The sequence below is a fragment of the Pieris napi genome, chromosome 11 (genome assembly GCF_905475465.1).
Source record: "Pieris napi chromosome 11, ilPieNapi1.2, whole genome shotgun sequence".
NCBI lineage: Eukaryota > Metazoa > Arthropoda > Insecta > Lepidoptera > Pieridae > Pieris > Pieris napi.
This window is the reverse complement of record NC_062244.1, coordinates 4,929,712-4,952,056: the sequence shown is the minus strand read 5'-3', so window position 1 is coordinate 4,952,056 and position 22,345 is coordinate 4,929,712. Positions and strand designations below refer to the sequence as shown.

Genomic DNA, 22,345 nt, shown 5'->3' with positions numbered 1-22,345 from the left:
GACTTTGCGGTAATGTATCGACATGCCTCTTGGCTACGAACGAAGCGTTTTCGACAGTACAATTACGCAAAAGCGGTAGTGTATGTAGAATACTTTTCGACACCAATATGGCTAGACCCCCTGGACAGAGCCGACAGACTGACAATATTACCAATGAATGACAGCTGACAACAATCGTCAAGTTTGAAATTAGAAGTATAGAACGTTCAAAAGTTGAAAAAAATTTAAGAGATTAATCAACTTCAAGAAAATAGTATGTACCTAACATACTAATTACTACTTACTAGGTATTTTCAATTTCAATTCACAATAGTTTCTCAACATCTTAAATTATCCATTTTTGGTATCCAATGTTTTAAAACTATAAAAATCGGTAGGTTTGTAGATGGCTCTATAAACATTAAGTCAAAGGATTGTAATGAGTAAACAGTGAAGTTACTAAGAATTATTGTAAGCGGAAGTTTGTTGTTTTGCAGTATATCTATTTGTATTGCGTTGCAAAATTGAGCTGACGTCTGATCTTTTTGATGGATTTATTCAACAAAGGTACGCAAATTATTTCTGGTATTATATAAAAGCACATTTTAGAAAAATCCAATACTAAATTTCTATTAAAGAAAAAAACGTTGATCTAACGAACTCTTCCAAGGCCGTACACAGCTGTACCTGGCACCTATGCGATACTGTGTGAAGCCCAATTATTTAGTCATTGATGGGTGGATCTGTATTATATCAGTGTTATCATGTTTGATGATATCCCTTATGTGTATTGCATATTCTGATTTCAGTTATTTACTATTATTTGAATTAGAAGCTTGTTTTGATCCGAGCATAGTGAAGTTATACAATCATACAATATTTAATAGCCAAGGTAGATATGTAAAATGGTGTTAACATAATATATGTGTATACAATATTTTTTCCTTGTCTTGAAAAATATATGTAAATGTCTTTAATAATATATTACATTATTAACAGGAATGAAAGGTCCAACAAGGCCAGCGCCTGTGCCTCCAGGTGCTATTGTCCATAGATACTCCCCAGTTACAAATTTGAATGATGATCCCTTCGGCTCTGAAGTTTTTGAACCATCACCAATGTACTCTCAGAAGAAGAAACCACCTCCTCGGCCACCTCCACCAAAAATTAATAAGCAACCAGAAGTACCAGCCAAACCAATACACTTTATGCGTAGACCTACTGTACTTACATCATTATTAAATCGCAAAAACAAAAATATTGTTAATCAATCAAATGTAAATCCATCATCTATTTCAACAACAAACTTTACAGATTTCAGTGAAGTGGATAATAATAAAATGTTTTCTAAATGTGAGCGTACAAATACTCAAACAGCTACACTCATTGATTTCTCATCTCCTCCAAGTTCTCCAACTTTTACAACAAGATCTAGCAGTGATGGAATCAGTGTTGATAGCTTTGGATCTGATGCAACTACCTCTACAAGCAACAGAAATGCAATAAGTGGTGGTAATGCTTCTCAGGCAGAAAGTGGTTTTGAGGATGATTTTGATCTCTTCCTTACAACGAGAAAGCAAATAAGCAAAGAAGACACACTGGATGATTTTTCAACAATAGATCCTTTTTCACCACAACCAGTAAATAAACCACCAATTATGAAAAAACCACTTGTAAACAAAGATTTATTTGAAATATGCAATCAGATTACTGCTCCTTCCAAAGGACCAACGATAATCCGAGCAAAACCAGCTCGACCAAAACCACCAGATAACTCGGCATTATTAAAAAGCTCCTTTGGTAATAGTTTCCAAATGGCTACTATGAATATTAATACAACAACGCCAATACAAAGGGTCACCAATGGCTTCGAAGATAATGTAAGTTTTGTTTTTGTTCATAGAAGATAAGAATATATACAACTAATAATTAATTGAAAGGATGTTATCTGAAATCTTTTCATGTCTTATCACTCAACACAAATTTATTTTATGCTTTGTAATTAATATATAGATGACTGCATCTCAAAAATTTCACTTAATATATGTACTCAATGGAGTGTCTCAGTCAACGACAATGGTTCACATGTTGCTGCCATGTACACATTGTACGCAGAATTTATTAACTCATTAATAAATAATGTTTAAAGGGAAATATAAGTAGGATATTCATAGATTTAATAGCGTTTTTGCCATATTTTGTGTGATCTTATTACTTTAGTAAAATGTTTTTAAGTTTCTTTAGCAGTCATTTTATAAGATCCTTGATGTTTTAACTCTCATAGCATTTGTTATAAAATATTTGTTGGATTACTACACTTAACCTCAGGTCATCCATATTAAGAGTATATGTATAAGAAAAACTGCTATCTCGTTACTTGCTCAGTAATGGTAAAAAACTATCCAACAAAAAAAAGTATTCACGAATTATACCTATATAGCAAAATTTAAAATATCTAAATTAGCATTAATAAATTACCATTTTTATTGGGGTCAAAGAGTTTGGTGTGTTTGTAGGTTGTAAGTAAAATATTGTAGGTAAGATTATTTATTGTTTAAAATCTTATTTAAACAGATCTCAATAAAATGATATTTTTAGGATAATAAAAACAATAAATATTGATGACTATATACGAAAAATATTGATGATATTGCTTGTATGTTTTCCCAATTATGCAGACTAATGTTATTGTGATTTTTTATCGACTTCCTCAGGAAGACCGGATAGTGGTTATCTCGTCGCGTTTGTTAAATTAATAATTATATATGTGATATACATATATGTATTTTCTCAATTCTAAAAGAAAAAAAGGACAGTTTTTGGAGTGATTGAATCGCTCCAAAAACTGTCCTTTTTTGAGTTTTACTTCAAAATTTGTAATCTATTTTAATGTTGAAATAAATCGCTTTAGATAACAATACCAAAGACCATCTATTACGGTATTCACCATCTCAGCCTCTCTTTACCTCAGCTGAGACGATAGGACAATGATGGGCGACCAATTAGGAGTTCAAAGTCCAAAAATCAAGGTTGACAAGACTATAATCATTATTAATTCCAGGACGAGAAATTGCTCTGGGACCGCGATTCACCAGAGCGAGAGAAAACTCCTCCAATGCCGACAATCCCGCCACCACCGCCTCCAGTCATCGACGATGACCTGCCCGTGGTCTGGCCTGATGATCTGCCCGACACTGATCAGAACAGCGAGCCGTATGCAGTAGCATTATTCGATTATTTCACAGGCCACTCGGAGGACTTATATTTTTCGGTATGTTTTAACTAAATATTTAATATTTATTTGTTATATGTACTTAATCATTAATTTATAGTTACGCCTATGCGATATAGTCCAGTATCAGTTTAATTTTTTCTTGGAAGTAACAGAAATTATCTTGTGTGCCTCTTGATAATACTGCTAAATCGAGTGAATATACCATAAGGGAGCTTGTTTACGTAACGATTTACGATAATAATTTTTTGTTTACGAAGTACTAAATTGGAAGATCAAATCTTAATATATATAAATTACGTGTTACGCTGTTTATCCGCTATGGACTCCTAAACTTCCGAACCGATATCAATCAAATTTGCACACCGTGTACAGTTTGATCTAACTTAAAAGATAGGATAGCTTACATCTCAATTTATACCCGCAATATTATTTTATTGCAAAATATTTGTTTATTATTTGATAGTCACAATTCTAACAGATGGCGCTGTGTTTAAAGTACCAACGTTTCACATAAGCTACAATTTAATGGCATAACCACCAATAAAGTATGGTGGTCCCCATGACTGGTGTTCTCCTATACCCTTGAATAGTTTACTACTATGTAATATAACTAAAACATTAGCCACAGCAACGCTTGGCCGGTCTGCTAGTATATTATAAATCAAAACACAGATATGCACAATACGTCTAGTGTATGCCTATATTCTTGTTTTGTTCAAAAGTTTCTGTAAATCCATTATACATAATATATAATACATGGAAATTATATTTTCGATGTATGCCACGCCACTATCATGTCGGCGTATTTGATTAATATAAACAATAACTCAATCGAATAACTACTATAAACTGTAAGTGATTAGGAAAATTAAATTTACTTATTTAATATTGATCTTAAAATGTGCCCTGGGTTTATATTTTTGTATCACGGAAAATTTTTCTTCAAAGGCAACTTGGCAATTTGACTCCTTTGCATTCCGACTAGAAACAATCAATTTCATAAACATTTCACCGTTTCGAACCTGTGGCTCTTGAATAACTTTAATAATTAATACAAGTATCATGTATATGTTTATATATCTATAATTATTGTGTAAGTGAGCGTTCAAGTATTACGTAACGCAATTTTTGGAGATTATTGACCCCCCCCCCATGTATCTCGCCGTAACGTTTTTCAGTACCCAAGTAAACGTTTCGTGACTCTTTAGTTATTATTATGTGGTGTAAGTCGAAAAAAATATTAACGCGTAATTTAATCCCCGCCCCGCATCGTAACGTTTTACAAAAGGCTCCCAAAATACGTACGTAATACTTGAACGCTCTCTAAAACTCGTTCGTTCCAGTTTTAAAACAATTGTTAATTCCCGGAATTTTATCTTAATCATATTTAGGTTGAAAATTTGACCTAAGATGACCTGTGTAATGTGAACAATTTAATGTCTGGACTGCAGTTAGCATTCATTGCACTACCGGGAGGCGTAATATTGTGCAGTAATAACAATGTTTTGTAATGTGTTATGAAATTGATATGTCGATATTTTATACAAGTATACGCCCTAAGCTGATACGCAATTAAAGTATTGTTTAATTACGTGTGTAATTAAACGAGTAGAGAAGAAAAGCTTTTATATTTAAGATTAATAACTATTTTTACTATAAGTCATAGGTCTAAGGCCTATGTCCTGTCTTGAGAACCCTTTTTTAAGTCAAATCTCTTTTCTATTATAAAATACGTGTAAACTTTACAACAACCAATCAACAAACAGCAATATATCACATAAAGGTATCTTTCTAAATTGCTGTCGTGCTCCTCCTAGATCAAATTTAATTGAATTTGATTTGGATTAGGAACCAATAATTTAGATTTTTCAATATTATATCTGGAAATATATATTTCAAAAATGCGTGTTTACAAGTTTTTGTGGCTTTTAGCCAATGCTATGAATAGTAGTCAATCGTGGGTCGTTGTCATTTTGCCGTCTCAAGAGGGTCACTAAGTTCATGGCAATATTGATTGAATTTATTATTAGTAATGTACTGTGACTCCGCTATTGTTAGAGGTTTAAGAAGGGAATACATTTTATTTGTAGGTAACTGTATAATAGATAATGTACCTATGTTTGAACTTCTGTAACTCCCAAATGGAGCACGGAGCACCATTTCTAGGTCATCTAGTATTTTACTCATCATTGTTTTAAGGCGTGTAGTTAATCTGTCTTTTGTTATTTAATTCTAAAACAATAATTGTTTTGTCTAGAGCCTACCTTTTCTGCGGAGGTTGCAATTGCTAATATTGCTAAGTTAATGGTTTTTTATATGTTATAGCACTTTAATTTTATTTTTTAATACGTATATAATAAAAACGTAACATGATAAATATGGACTTTTATCATAAACGCAAAAATATACGCCCTTATCCAATGATCAAAGAAACATCTGGGAATCTAAATCAGTCTTGGCGTCAGATATTAGGGAACATAAAGACGAATGAACCTACTCTTATGACAGCGATAGATATTGAAGCTCGTTCAGACGTTTTATCCTTATTGCCTCAAACGTCGGCAAATTTTAAGTAAATTATCAATTTTGAAACGTTGCAGAATTTATATCGAAAAACTTGTTGAAAATATGTTTTTCTGCTGTTGATCTAACCATTTACGTCAGAGCACATCTGGTGATGACGTTCGCGGTTTTGTTGTCACCTTATATTTATTGATTTATTATTAACCCAAGTTTTAATTTGATGAATAATCAATATTTTCAAACTATTTAGAATTATCTAGATTAATCTTGTTTTCCTAAACAAGCTTGGAACCAAGCATCATATCTGGGTTTTGTTTTGGAAGATAAATAATGAGTATTCGTAATTCATTATTAAAAAAATATTGTTCAAAATTTTTACAAATAAAGTTATCCTTTATTCACGACTTAATACTGTCTTAAACAAAGCTAACTACGAATAGACTTCGCAGTAAAGTAATTTTTTTTCAAAAAGAGATTTTGTTACCTTGGCATATTGTATAAGTTTTTTCTCGAGAATTAATAATTTTTCCTATGTGAAATGCAAGGCCTACCTATTACAAAATCAACCAGTGAAACCGACCCAATGTGTCCACCCTGTGTGGAAATCTTCACACAATTCAGTTTATTTTTGAGAAATAAATTTTATTTTTCCTATTATAATTGTTGAACCATTCTCACAACAAATTATTCTAAAATATTTGTATTTTATTTACGTGTTTTATCTCAATGAATAACTGTAATTGTTCCAAGAATTTTATTTCAGGACAAGGTTGAAATAATTTACGGAATATATTTCCACAAAGTTGTTTTATTCATGACTTGAATAGCTCCAAAGAGTTGTGTATTTAAATTAAAAAAATAGTATAAACGTGTATTTTAAATTCATCATAATTCAGACATATTATTCTTACTTATTATATATATATTCATACTTGGTTTGCATTAATTTCCGTCACGATATTGTAGATGATTATTTAGGTCTGCTGACAATTCTGAATCATATAAATTAATGACTCGGCAAATAGTAATTTGTCCAGAATTACCTATTCGTTGCATAATTTCCAAGTACTATAAACAAAATGTGATTATTACGATAAGAGGCGACTCTTTACAATTATCGACGTGTTAATTTCATTGAATAATTTTTCCGCTATACTCGTAGTATGTATTAAAAAATAAAAACCAGACGCGTACATAGGAAATGTAGACACATGAGGAAATATTAGAAGTTGGTTTTCAACGTATGAATAAATGTTTAATTCATGTTTAAGTATTTTTTGGAAGTCAGTATAAAAAAATATTGTAATCTGTAGCTAATGGAAATTTAGTATAAAGTATGGTCTTGGCCTTCCTCTAGGAATAGATAAATAAGAATGACATGTTCGCGCTAAAACGTAACAAAGGGACCTCATAGCCTAGCGGTCTTATGTGGCAGCTAGGTGAGGGGTACCGGGTTCGATTCCCGGTTCGAGGGCAAGTTTTAATTTAAATTTGTTCTCGGCCTTAGGGAGGGTTGTTCGGTACCGGGCGAGTGCCTAAACCGTACATGTCCATGTACCATGTCCTTACATAGTCGAATTTCTAAGGCAAAAAAAGCACGAATTATAAAAATCTTACACTTGACGCTGGCTAATGCACAAACCGTGCCAGAGCCATTAAAAAAAAAGTAACAAAAATACGTAAACCGCTAAGCCAGGTAAACGTAAAGACGTTTAAATATTAATTATTCTATTACCTCTTTGTAGACACGCTTATAAGGAAAATAATAATCAAAATTGCCTGGCAGTTGGCATCAAACTAAAGTTTTATCTCAACACTTAAATATTATTGTTTCGTTTCAGGCTGGAACGAAAATAATACTAGTCCGGCGCGTGAATGAAGAATGGCTGCATGGTAAACTAGAAACAGGAGCTGACGGTCTCTTCCCATCAAATTATGTAGAAATCAAAGTGCCTTTAAACGATAGCAGTATAATGGGTACCGCTGTAGCGTTATACGATTTCGCGCCAGTCCAAAATGGCGATTTGCAGTTTAATACAGGCGATAATATAACAGTTCTGTCGAAAATTAGTGATGAATGGTATTTCGGTGAGTGCAACGGGATTAAAGGCCAGTTCCCAGTCAACTATGTGCAAATTAGTTAGTGATCTGTCGATATATTCAAATTGGTGCTGCATCCTTAGTCTTATGAAAATAATCTAATTTATAACACAGCCACAATCTATGAAAGATATTGCATAACAATCGTCGACCATAATAATACCTGTTTCTTAATTTTGATAGCGTAATCAAGCTTTGATTATAGAAAACTTAAGTCGTAATATTCCCGACTATAGGTATTTTGAACGAAAAATTCTTTTAGCGTGAAATACCCGTCAGCCTCATGGCACCGTGATGAACCAACTATACGTAGAATTGTATTGGATGTGCCGTGTTCGATTTATGTGATTTTAAAACGAAGACTGATGTCTATATCTCGATAAATTGTACAATGATTTGGATTTTGAATCTATGGATTGAAGTAGTGCAATTCTAAACCAGTTATTCAGTGTAAATGTTAATATATTGATCGGAATGCAGTAACTATTGTTATCAAACTTGTTGCCATAGTAATTTAAGAACTTTTTATCAAATGACCTACTTGGCACGAACTAACCTACAAAATGCACTCTTATGACTGAATGTGAATATTAATAATGAATCGCAAGTTGAGAACATAAATAATTTAATTTGTTCGATTGAAAAAGTTAAATTATTTAAATTCCGACCGAAATCTAGTTATTATTTTACTTTATTTGTTGATTTTTTTATATTAAAATGGCCACTAATAATACGTGTGAATTAGACCAACACTTGTAAGATCCCATTTATAGTTATTATTAATATGTCTTATGTTTTTAACTTGCGCGATGTAGTGGAATGGTTGTGTATGAAACTAATATGTAAGCATAACACATCTAAAATTATGTCACAGTATCCATATACTTTTATCAAAAATAGGGTTATAGTCAGAAGATGAAATTATAATATGTAATTATTAATAGTATAAGATCCCAATATACAACGACCTTCACCGAGATGCTTATTTAAAGAAACGTATTTTATATTTAATTTAATATGTCAATAAATATAATCCATTTGGGTTGCCTAGCAAATTTCAGTCCAGAGTATGTTTAATTAATATTTAAAAAAAATTTTTTTTTATAATTTGCGTGTAGTAAATTTTTTGAATTTTTTTCAATCAATATTTTAAATCAGTGTAGTATTATATATGTATCACTATCACTTTCTTTTTTACTAAAGATGTATATATACTTAAGTGTCACATAAAAAATATACACATAAATAATTAATTGATTAAAAACAACCGAACGTTTGCATATTCTATGGGCTTCATACTTTCGATTGGTATAGAATTTATCTAATAATCATACCGGTGAAATGTTAAAAAAATTTTTTTTTTTTAATTAATTAAACATACTCTGGACTGAAATTTGCTAGACAACCCATATGGATTATATTTATTGACATATTAAATTAAATATAAAATACGTTTCATTAAATAAGCATCTCGGTGAAGGTCGTTGTATATCGGGATCTTAGACCATAATGGTAATAATCGCATGGCGATTTTGTCGTAAGAGTCAGTTAACAATATATGTATGTTTTTAAATTTTTATAGCTAGTCTTTTTATGTAAATATTTTGTGTCATAATCAATTATTAGGTTAATTTAATTAACTTCTATTAATTCATTTAATTAAATTATTTTTAATTTCTTATACAATGTGTCTTATGTAAATCGAGTTGCAATATAACGCATAATTACTAATATTTGTCATTTATTTTGGTGGGACCATAAAATTAGTGCCTTAGTATTTTCTCATTGTGTATATTGTAATATAATTATTTATAATTAAAATAATACCAGATACAAAACTGTTTTTTATTAATTAGTGTTATTAATCTCTGAATAACTTGCATAATTTATCACTACATAGTATAAAACAAAGTCGCTTTCTCTGTCCCTATGTCCCTTTGTATGCTTAAATCTTTGAAACTACGCAACGGATGATTCAAGAGGAAGGTTTATATGTATAATAACATCCATTAAATAGTGGAGAAGTACTGTTATTTTTGAGGTTTCTAATGTGATGTCGTAAATAATTACATTTTTTCCGCTTACATTGCAAACGCAGGCTGAAACCTACGAGTTTTATCAAAAGAATGTACTAAGTATTGTACACATTGAAAAGGTCTACAGAAAAGTCCGTGATGGTATATGTTACTCTTATGGATAACCCACAATAACTTTTTTTTGTCATTTACTTTTTACGACAAATAATGGCTAATTTTTGAAGCGATTTTAACCAATACAGCATAAATCCTTATCCAATACCTTAAATAAATTGTTGATTTAATATAGATTTATATGGCCCTTTACAGCATATGATTTAAATGAATATTTTCGATGATATTACAAATTTAATAATTGCGGGACGCAGCGCGTCGGAGGCCGCGGTTCTCCCTATACTCTATAGCACTTTGAATTTAGTATCAGCATTGCATCCGTGCGAAGCCGGGGCGGGTCGCTAGTTTTTTATATAGGAGAGGCAAACTAATAAAACGAATATGTCACATTGTGATATTTTATTATTTGAACAAAAATAATCTATATTATTCTGTAGGTACTTAAAATATTTACATTCTTAATTACTTCTTAAATCAACACACCCTGTCAACTTTTCAAGTGTTGCTATGCCTATAATATTAAAAGTGGCAAGACGTTATTTCCAATAAGGGAGCGTTCAAGTATTACGTAACGCAATTTTTGGAGATTATTGCCCCCCCCCCCCCCATGTAACTCGTCGTAACGTTTTTCAGTACACAAGTATAGTAAAACGTTTCATGACCACCTAGTGACTCTTTAGTTACTATTATGTAGTGTAAGTTGACAAAAATATTAACAATAACGCGTAATTTAATCCCCGCCCCGCATCGTAACGTTTTACAAAAGGGCCCCCCCCCCCCCCAAAATACGTTACGTAATACTTGAACGCTCCCTAATCCTCTATTAAAGCCATTTTCTATTGAAACGAGGATATTATGATTTACAACACGTTAAAAAGAGAAGGGCTAAATCTATGCATTCAAAAGAGCGGGACCATCTTACCTCTGCTTTTTAACCATATATGTAAATGAGACTATTTGCGAAAGCAACTTAAAAAGGTTATTTGGTGGTCACCTGCCTTCAAGAAGTTAGTTTTGATGAATGGTAAAAGATTTGTTCTATGATAAAGGTCCCCCAATTTTTTATACTTTTTCCGCTTAACGATCCCTATAAACAATAATTACTCGTCTAATAACACAGTCCTGTTAACATTCCTAAAAATATATTTTCAATTTTGAAATACCAAAGTTTACTCCGTCGCTCGATGACATTCAGGTACATATAAATAATAATCGTTTTCGAGATTGTTCGTGAAATTCGGATTATTAGAGGCGTAAAGTCAAAGTTAAGTAAAGCAGTGTATATTAATTTAATTATTCATCAATAAGACAACTAGATAAGCTTGCAATTTTGTTGTGTGTAAGCATGGTTTTCATAACTTGAGATCATATTAGATACATATATTAAATTGTTTTTTTAATATTCAGGCAGTCTTAAAATAGGCTATTTTTGATGAGATTAATACAAATTTTAACTCTAGCTTCGCTTTAAAAAATTAAACAACTCAAGAAGCCGCCAAAACGCTTCTCTAGGCAAGATTGCGTCGCACCTGTGCACGTACGTGCTTGTAAAACCGGCAACCAAACGTAAAGTTTTTACATGTTAATTATCATTCTTAAATTACACAACGAACTAATAACGGCTTTGTGTCACGTGATCGAAGTATAAAAATATTTTAAATTATGAATTTCATATAAATTACTTACTATTAAGTTAAAACGCGCCATAAAGCTTTAAAAGTCATATTTAATAAATATTACAATAAAACTTTATTTTTTATACTGTCAGATTACCATCAGATTATTGTTACCGAAAATCTAATATTATTTGTAATAACTTAGTTTTAAAGAGATTTTTGTATGTTTGTAAATAAACTCAAAAACCAACTAATTAAAAAATGTTTTACCATTAGAATGCTACATCCCTGAGTAACATGAACATGTTTTTGCATAGCAAAATATTACTTATGAAAATAACACTGTACACACAAGATGTAATACACTAATAAGCTTATGTTGTTATGACTATCTAGTTGCAATATTGGTAATTTTGGAGCAGTGTTGATAGCTGTACATAAACTATCAGATAGGTATATCTGAAGTAATGTTTCAAGACATCAATTATCTACCATGTATTAGAAAGCTAGCCTCATCCGTGGTACTTACTTTAACATTACACATTAAGATAACATTGCATTAACATAATCAAAGCTTTAATGACCTCTATACATTTAAAGCACATCAGCTTATGTTCTACCAATTTCCTGGCATTCTAGCTTCACTGTTCCAACAGAGCTTTAAGCTATTGTGAAAATTATGCTATTCTCCTTCATAAGTAAGAATTACCATATTTCATAATTTACTGTCTAGAAAAATAATCCTAAACAGTAGTAAACTGTACACAAACACACTCATCAGAGATTATTACTATCTCTGTTAAGATGCATTTTCTCTAATAACAAGGCATTTTAGGAAATTGGTAAAACATACATGCCATTAACAATTATATTTACAAGAAATTGCATCAAAAATTATGGATTTTTATGTTATTTATATTTACAAGTAAGATCACCGCCGCTTTAATCAGGTCTGTATATTGGTATTTTAGGTATAAACTCTATAAGTAAAACATACTCCATCATGGATGAGGAATCACAGTGTTGTTTAGTAAGTCGCCAGCGAAGACCCAATTTATTATAAAGTCGGCTATTTTCCCATTCCAACAATTTGTTCAATGAGTGTTGTGTCTGAAATGGTAACCAATTTAATGTATAGAACAAATAAAAAATCCTTTCAAATTATACCTTGTTATCAATATAAATCTGTAATTAAAAATAAATAGACAATTAGTAAACATAACTGTAGTGGTGTGGTTGTAGGTATAGTCTAATTTATAGATTTTTTATTTATGGACTATTAAAAGTATGATTTATGTTATAGTTATGTTAAGTTATGTTCTTCCCATAGTTTTGGGATATTTCTTTAAAGTTACAGTAAACTGTATGTACTAACCCTTTTACTAAGACAAATCACAGGCCATAGAGAGCATCCAAGTGTACAACAACAGCACATGCAACCACAGAATAACCACTTGACATTAACAGGTAGTGTTTTTTTAAGTACACTGTTAATACGAGCAACTGTTGCTTGGTATTCTTCAGGAGCAACACGAGACTGCAGCCCCGATGGAAATTCACCATTAAATCGGTTGCTTAAGCCAAAACTGAAAAATTACATATTGAATTAGATTTTATTGAAACAACTAGAGTCAATACAAACGGCAAATAATACAAATGGTCTAACTATTCAAGTTAGTCTAGGAAAGTTAATATGTTTCAAAAAAGTATATCTAATTTTTATATAACAATAGAAATGTAGGATTGCATTAATGGTTATGCATGTTTTCCAATGAACTGACAATAGGTTTCCCTCCTTCATAAATATGCACATAGCATTCATATGTGTGTGTAGAAAAATAAATTCTGTTTTCATTATTTATGTGGATAGACAATGCAGGAGGCATATAACTTGCAACTCTTTTCTAAAGTAAACACCAACTAACTTTTGGAATATCTCACCATTTATCTAAAAAGGAAGACCATACTTATATATATATTTAACATTCTTACTATTTGTAAAAGTGGACAGTGATGATAATAAACAGCTTGTTTTCATCATGTTTAATGTAGTAACACTACAATTGTCCTGTACAACCTTTGTCCTCAAATAATGCAGAACGAAAATCTATTACAGGCAAGTATTTTACTGATAATTACCAAATTAAGTCTTTGAAAAAGACTCAACATAAAATTGGGCAAAAGAGAGAGTAATGTATGATAAGTATTTTGCGAAAACAAGCTATACAAGTTTGTGTATGGAGTATACGTCCATTTACTGTAACAAGTTAAAAATAAACTATCCTGTACAAATTTGATCAATATAAATTGGCGTTGGTCAATGTCCTCGTTCATGAACCTCAATGCCGTAAAACGGTATTATAGTCTAAATAGGTCTGCCTAATGGGTAATTAATTTTAGTTACAATGTTTTTAATACAATGTAAGAAAGAGCCTAAAATGCCTACACTTCTTAGAAGCATAAGTGGTAAACAGCTGATAAAATGAAACCTTACACTGTCATGTTCCCAGCTCCGCGAATAACGATGGGGTCAGGCACTAATGTCACATGCGTCTCCTCTATATTCTCTTCGGGATCTGTTTCATCCTGATATATTGCATCAAAATCTGCCATTTTTCTTAGTTACTAATTTAACGCTTATAAAATAATTTCTGTATATAACACATAACAAAGCACTTTGTTTGTTGGATTTTTTACAAAATACATTGAAAAGGTAACAAGTTTTGTGTTGTCATTTAAGTGATAATTGACTTTGTGAAGTGACATTGACAGTGAAAGTTGTATGTCGTAGATAATCTATTAATTAAACTTACTCATCATAGAAGATAAATGGGGTAATATTATCCTGCGTTCAACTTACAAGATTAAATATCGCCAAACCCGAAAGGATTACCCGACCGACGGAAACACAACACATACATTTTATTTACTATAGGCTTATCGCTGTAAGCTTTGTCTGTACTGTAGTAAAAGTCCTAAAAAATGGCCATTTACGTCTCATCATGCCAATCTCGTATAGAATGTAGATCGAAAAGTTATTCATTGAAGCATATATTATCAATAATTGACCTTATAAATTTAATAAAATATTGTATCAGCTTAGATATGTTTCTTCAATGTAATTTAATGTAGATTTGTGTATTTAAAGCACGCGGCAGTTAAGTGATACAGCCAGCCCATATGTGGACATTCCATTATAATCGTGAATGTGTGTAGTACAATATATTATTGGCTTTATGCAGCTGTGACCTAAAAAGCTTTCAATGCTATGACAACCTGTGATATGAGACTATTATTTAGCGTTCAATAGTGTTTAATATTTATATAAAATCTGATCAACTCATCAAGCTGAATTCTTTAGATATCATTAGGAAAGAAAATAAAAAATAAACTCTTTAAACTATTTTAGATATTATATGGACACTGGACAGGTAATTAGAAATTACCAGTGTTGGCCTAGTGGCTTCAACGAGCGACTCTCATCCCTGAGGTCGTAGGTTCGATCCCCGGCTGTGCACCAATGGACTTTCTTTCTATATGCGCATTAAACATTCGCTCGAACACTGAAGTAAAAATATTCATAATAAAATATTTTTAAAATTCAAGTAAACCTACAAATAAATATAAATTGGGTGTTCTCGTCTACAATGTTATGTATTACATACATATATATCTATGTCGATTTATTCATTGTTATAGTTTTATTTATTTATAATTAAAAAAACACACTTCAAATCTGTTAAAACATTTTGCTGTTTAATTATAGAAGGCGCAATCTACGAATCAAAATATGGCGCATCACAAATTAAGTGATAACAATCATCTTAAGTTCCATAAAAGTTACCTCATATCTTAGTAAACGTATTATTAATCAATAGATAATATTTATTATATATTATATTAGATTTCCAAATAAAAAAAACCTATTTGTCCACGTTTTGATGTAGTGATACATTAATAATTCATGTGATAAAGGGCACGGTCGTAACGAAAGTATCTTATAGGTATTATGTTTCTGGGCGACACCTAGATTGCTAGGACGAAGTCTGGTATATAAACACGCTGAGGCAACCCCTGGTCATTCATAGGTTTACAAGTCCACTGAACAACATCAAAATGAAGGTAATTTATTTGTCTCTATTAAATATAATATGTATTCCATTGTTATATTATTTAATATTAAGTTGAACTACTGATGCTCGCTTTAAAAGTATATTTGTTCTAAGAATAATGTGCAAAAAAAGCATAGCCGCTACAACTTTTATGGTCTCAGCCTCATATTTCTGTATTTGTTTCGTGATGATTTGATTTTTCTAAAAGGCAAGTAGGTGATCAGTCACCTGTGCCTTACACACGCCATAGATTTTGTTCAATATATGAGCGAGTGTTAAATGCACACATAGAAAGTACATCGGTGCACAGCCGGTATTTGAATCTAAGCCACTAGTCCAACAGTCTTCTATAGAATATACATTTTCACAAAAATATTTCCAAATGAGTTTCGTTAGTAGTTCCAGTAATCAAAGTGTAACAAATTCATTAATAATGTAAGATTAACATTAAATATCGAATTATCGAAAACTAAGTAATATAACTAACAACTATTTATTCACTAAGCTAAGAAAATAATTTAAATAAATTAAATAATTTTAATGAAAGCATTTTATATGACGAGTAGTAACATACTACAGAAATAAATAATTATTAAACCTTTATTTATGGTTAATCTTGAATTGATGAAATGAAAAACTCCTTAGTTAGCAACTATTACCAATATTATATTTTTATCCTCAGATCATCTTCGCCGCAGTCATGATATGCAGCGTGTCAGCTGGTTTGCTTGCACCTGGACCATATGCTTACCCAGGCTTAGGTCACGTGGGCGCTCCAATAGCGCCATATGCCATTGCCAGGCCCGCTTTAGCCGTTGCTAGACCTGCTTATGCAGCGGCTGCGGTAGATGATTACGACCCAAACCCTCAGTATTCTTATGCTTACGATATTCAAGATGCCTTGACCGGTTAGTATACTATTAAGGATTTGATGAATAATTTTTGAATACAAATTTGTTTTTTATACTACATGACATAACTTTCATTTACCAGAAAGATATTAAGTTATATGAAACCCTACAACTACTAATGGAGCATAGATCAGACACTTAGCGTCTATTCTGTAATTGATTTGTTTTTTTGTTTGTTTCTGTTTCTGGTTTCCTTTCGGTGTTTTACCGCGCGTACTTATAATTGTTAAATTTGCTTTTAAAAAACTATACGTGTAGTCGGTTCTTATACATGGCTTTATGAGAACTGCATGCCTAAATAGTATTCTAAAAGCACTTGTTGCTTACATGTAACATAAAGCTCATTGCACTTGCGTGCTATGCGTTAAATAAATATGCGTGCACTCGTTTCAACAAGTTTCAAATTTTATGCAAAGCAACCTGGAATTATCAAGTATAATTTAGTTCTCATTAATATACGTTTTATATAATGTTTAATGATTTTCAGGTGATTCCAAAAGCCAACACGAAACCCGGTCTGGTGACGTTGTTCAAGGCGCGTACTCCCTAGTAGAACCCGATGGTACTCGTCGAGTTGTTGAGTACACAGCTGATCCCCAAAACGGTTTCAACGCGGTTGTCCACAAAGAACCAGTAGGTGGCGTCGTTAAAGCAGTCGCTCCAGTCGCCGCTTACCACTAGAACCTTACTAGTTTTCAAAAGAAGTTATTAAGTTTCGTATTAAAACCACAGCGACCTGATATGATTATTTAAAATGTATTTATGTTATTTATTGTTTATTTATAGATGCTAAGGTAATAAATAAGAGGAATCAATAAAACTTTCTTTATTTTATTCACACTTAAAGAAGTGTTATGTAAGAACAATTTTGGAATATTTACGATACCGATCTTTGGGCTTTTAATATTAAGAATATTACTACTCAGGAGTAATTTTAAGACCATTTGGCCATATCACACTTTACTTAATCACATCATTGTTAAAATAAAACAAATGAACGATTGTTAACATATGTAACAAACATATTATGTCATATAACAAACGGTTGTTAAAAGTTGTTATATAAAAGACATCAACGCACTATACTAATATAAAAAGCGTGCGCCTACAAATCCTTGCTTGACTAACTACTATTCGTAAAAGACATGTGAGGATAAAATGATTAAAATACGTTTACTGTGCAAAACTGCTATAGCTAGTATAATATTAAGCTTTGATAACAAATACGTCACATTTATTTATTGCGACACGAGTTTAGACCAAGACTTATATTATTAATATGTAATTGGTTTATTATTTTTAGTCCCAAAATAAGGCATAATCTACTTCATGGATCACATATAGCTTAGTTAAATTAATTTAATAAAAATATAATCAAATATCTATTTCCAATTATTAGGCGGTAGTAAAACATAATAAAAAATCAAGTTAGTTTTTTGAATGATATTATGCATAGATTAAGTATATGTTTGTACTTTAACTTATGTTACATTTGTTAGCAGTATTGCTATTTTTTGCAATTATTCAGAGGATCACTATATACCTTTTTTATTAAAAGTATTTTACTTAAAAAAGATGAACAAAAATAGTACAGTTGGTCTTAATATTTTTGTTCGAAAATTGGGAATGATTTTTTCTAAATACATTTATCTAGTTCTGTTCTATCTCTATGTTCTATCTGTTTCTAGGTGTACAAATATTTTTTCATTTAACTGGATAAAATAAAAGTAATAATTTAAGTACCACGCAAACCGGACTGAATGGAGGTCAATGGGTTGTGATAAATCTGTGTTCTATATAATATGTGAGTATTTTTTTTTATTTTTTTAAACTTAAACTCCAAAACTCATTTTACTACCTAAGACATCGGCCAAAATCTTTTACAGCCTATACCAGAACTTCAAGGGTATATTATTATTACCATTATTACTTACTACTACGAACTCTCGTGAATTGTAATGACTTATTTAAAAAAATGTGTTTTACAATGCTCAAATATTTCACTTTATACTCTAACTCGCTACGACACTCTTATCAAGGGTATTAAATAAATAAATCAATCAAAAATAAACTATTGTAACCAAAATTTACATAATTTCATTGAAACTTATCATAAACATGCATTAAATGAATAGAAAAATATAAATTAATTTTAAAAATTTTAACTTTCCTTACTTTACTGTGACGTTTTTGGAAATAGCGTCAACGTAATTAAACATAAATCTCTCATCATTATGCACTTAACATATATATGACGATGACGATTGATATTATTTTTATATCCTCCTATTAATATTATTGTTTCCAAAACTACCGCTAAAACATCATGCTGGTCAAATTCCAGTTCAATATTATTTAATAAATTGTATCATGTTTCTTTTGTTTTACAACCATGAGCCCGGCAATACGGAACCTTCAAGTGAATGCAACTTCTATAAATACGACAAATGTCGCCAAGTGCACACTATTTTACCGCGAACAGTTACAACATGTTAAGGGTATTTTATTTTTTTATTACTTTATTTACTATAATAACAATTCTATCTATTTTTTCTCGAATCAATAAGCGTTTCTTTTTATTTCAGATAGCCTTGTGTTTGTGTGTGTTACGTGCGGCCGCTATTATTGTGACTGATGCACCGCCAAGTACAGAATATAATTATTGGTACGATATAGCAGATCCAAGAACGGGTGATGCCAAACTTCATAAGGAAATAAGACAGGGAGCTTTTATAAGGGACTCCTACTCTTTAATAGACCCAGCTCGCAAACGTACGGTTGACACCAGGAACAGTTTCAAGGCTATTATAAGAACAGTAGTACATTCACCATACATTTCGCTTAAGTCATATAGCCCGTTTAATTCTGCACATCGAGTGCCACGTCCAGAATTTCACCAGGCACCAGCGACGAATAAAAATTTGATACAACACGAGCCTGTCCTTTTCACACCGGGGAATAAAACTCAAATAGATAGACCTACTTTTAACAAGGGGGAGTTGTTTTTGCCAAATTATATGCATCATTAGGAATTATAAAATGTGTGTACAGTGAGATAACAATACTATTATTAACAGTTTTTATTACTTTTTGGATGAATAATAATTTAAATTTCTTAAATATAGTTAAACATTCACTTAAGATTTAAGGTCATTGAATGCCAGCTCGTTATACTTAAATATAAAAGACGGGATGGATTGGTAATTAGAAAAATTAATTGGCCGGTTTTGACATAAACGTATTTCTGATTATTTGTGTAGTGAAAAGAGGTTTTAGCTAGATTGTGATTCCAAAAATTACTATATTAAATAATATCAATTGCAAGCATTGTATTTTATTCAAGAAAAAATGTAACTACATAGACTATATTACTAAGTTAGACGAAACTGGCAACAGGACACAATTGAAACCAGTAACCACAACCACACCTCTTTGGGCAACCCTGGTGGAGCCACATGTACTCAAGATGCATGTCGTCCGGGTGACACAGACACGCCAATAAACGCTGCGAATGAGCACTTGGAATTAAATTCGGACATTCCCAGGTGCCAGGTCCTAAAAAATAGACAATTGATATATATTAAGCAAATCCCTTTTTAATAACAAGCGGCAAATCTATTTGTTATTCATTAATTTTGAAACAAATTTTATACTTTTTGATAAGGTGATTTAAATTAAACATTTTGTTTTTTTACTAAAACTCTTGTAGGAATTATGAAACTCCAATATATAAAAACTTTTTTTACAATACTTCTTTTTAATTTTTTTACATTACTTCGCCTAAATCTAACCCGTTTCAGTTCCCTGAAATGATTTCATCATTTTATAAGCAAGTCAAAGATTATAGAGTAAGCTCCAATAATAGCCATAAAATAAAGCGGCTTTTATTTGAACATAGATGGCGGTAATTTTAAATGTCAATGAACTTGACACAGCGGTTTGTCAATTGAGCAATCAACTTCTACAAGCTGTTGCAAAACCTATCAACAGATGGCGTTAAACACAAAACTGACAATTAGTATTATAATAATGGGTTATACCGACTAAGATTTACTAACGCATTTAAGAAATATATTCGTCACCAGCTAGTTATAAAGTAAATAAAGCTATCTACGATCTCAATTTGATTTGTAGCTACCAAAATAGTCTAATCGAAACTGCATAAATGTTATTCTCTGTTTTTACAGTAGTAATATTTAATAAGTATATTTTCACTCTTATTTTGAGAGAACTTTAAGGGTAAGTCAGAAAAATTATTGTAAAACGATTATCCGGTAAATAATAACTCAGTGTCATATAAAAGGACATAATAGTTACTTTAAAATATTGAAATATGTTTAACGACGGATCCAAGGGAAAGCTTTTATTCACTGCCCTATTATTCTTAAATCAGTTCTTTATTAAATTTTTTGCTAAGTTGCACAGTTCTTTATTTGTCATTAAAATATTCAGAGGCGCTAGATCTGTTTCTTGATAATATATAACAGTTATAACTTTAAAAATAATAAGGAATTTAACAGTAGATTTTTTTAGTTTCAGGCATGGTGGTTTCTACACGATGTTTTCGCTCACCGTACGGGCGAGTGTCAAATGCGCATAGAAAGAAAAGTCCATTGGTGCACAGCCGTGATTCGAACGCACGACCTCAGGGTTGAGAGGGACGTGCCAAACCACTAAGCTGACGCTGCTCTCTGCAGATATGTTATAATTCAATGAACTCGTAAGTATGTCCTATTCAGTCTGTGCTTTATGCTTGAAATTGTTCAGCCGGGAGCACAACCTGGTTCTCCATAAAAGGGATTGGCTAATCATTTACAAAATAAACCAATGTTGCTTTTTTTTCTTTCTTCTTTTATGGCTCTGGCACGGTTTGTGCATTAGCCAGCGTCAAGTATGAGATTTTTATTATTCGTGCTTTTTGCCTTAGAAATTCGACCATGTCCTCCATGTACGGTACCGCACAACCCTCCCAAAGGCCGAGAACAAATTTTAAATTAAATTAAAACTTGCCCTCGAACCTGGAATCGAACCCGGTACCCCTCACCTAGCTGCCACTTAATAAGACCGCTAGGCTACAATGTTGCTTTACTTAAAATCTAAACTACAAATTTAAACATGGCATCTGAGTCATTTTATTCTGAAACACAATGTTACCTTTTCTTATCGCCATCATGCGAAAAGGGTCACAGTCTCCAGCGAGATGTGCCAATATTTCTTTCTTCTCTATGCCAGTTAGCTGGTCCAGTGTATCATGTAGTTGGCCATATACCCGTACACCGGGGCGACGGATTGGTAATAGCGCTTTTAAAAATCGCATTTTGAATCACCTGAATTCTGCCTGGACTGTTGGCGAAACTCTAGGAAAAATTATCCATGTTACCGAAACAACGCGAAATATCGTAAATTGCCAAAAAATATTGAAATTATAATAGCAATAATACTTTTCATCAATAATTGAATCGAAAATACAAACCTTTAAGATGAAAACAAAATTCGTTACAACTTCAAATTTGATTAATAGATTGACATTGCGCCTATTTTATCGAAACCAGCCTATAAATTTAGTTATTATTCTAATACACGTTCAAAAAGTATACCTACGTATTTTGAAGTTAAAATTATTTCTAAATGTCATGATATTGGGTGACAGGGGCCAGTGGCATAACTATACTATCTGGGGCCCGTGGCAAATCTTCTTTCGTGACAATTTTTTTAATGG

The 22,345-nt window shown here is 31.7% G+C and overlaps 3 protein-coding genes and 1 long non-coding RNA gene across 4 annotated transcripts; 3 read left to right on the top strand and 1 right to left on the bottom strand.

The window, feature by feature from the left end:
- The first annotated feature begins 274 nt into the window (after positions 1-274).
- On the top strand, positions 275-8,254 carry LOC125054210. The gene is made up of 5 exons (XM_047655971.1): positions 275-373; positions 477-546; positions 979-1,859; positions 3,041-3,250; positions 7,579-8,254. The coding sequence occupies exons 2-5, from the start codon at positions 528-530 to the stop codon at positions 7,879-7,881; spliced, it is 1,413 nt and encodes a 470-aa protein (XP_047511927.1). The 5' UTR covers positions 275-373; positions 477-527; the 3' UTR covers positions 7,882-8,254.
- A 3,520-nt stretch (positions 8,255-11,774) lies between these two features.
- Positions 11,775-14,333, bottom strand: LOC125053967 (cysteine-rich hydrophobic domain-containing protein 2). The gene is made up of 3 exons (XM_047655604.1): positions 14,098-14,333; positions 12,979-13,189; positions 11,775-12,713 (listed from the first exon to the last, which is right to left on the bottom strand). Exons 1-3 carry the CDS (start codon positions 14,214-14,216, stop codon positions 12,546-12,548), a joined length of 498 nt encoding a protein of 165 aa, XP_047511560.1. The 5' UTR covers positions 14,217-14,333; the 3' UTR covers positions 11,775-12,545.
- A 1,296-nt stretch (positions 14,334-15,629) lies between these two features.
- On the top strand, positions 15,630-17,446 carry LOC125054154 (larval cuticle protein A2B-like). Its single transcript, XM_047655883.1, has 3 exons — positions 15,630-15,725; positions 16,398-16,623; positions 17,114-17,446. The coding sequence occupies exons 1-3, from the start codon at positions 15,720-15,722 to the stop codon at positions 17,305-17,307; spliced, it is 426 nt and encodes a 141-aa protein (XP_047511839.1). The 5' UTR covers positions 15,630-15,719; the 3' UTR covers positions 17,308-17,446.
- A 1,502-nt stretch (positions 17,447-18,948) lies between these two features.
- On the top strand, positions 18,949-19,950 carry LOC125054156. The gene is made up of 2 exons (XR_007117667.1): positions 18,949-19,124; positions 19,212-19,950. It is a non-coding gene; the product is annotated as an uncharacterized LOC125054156 (long non-coding RNA).
- The last annotated feature ends 2,395 nt before the right edge of the window (positions 19,951-22,345 follow it).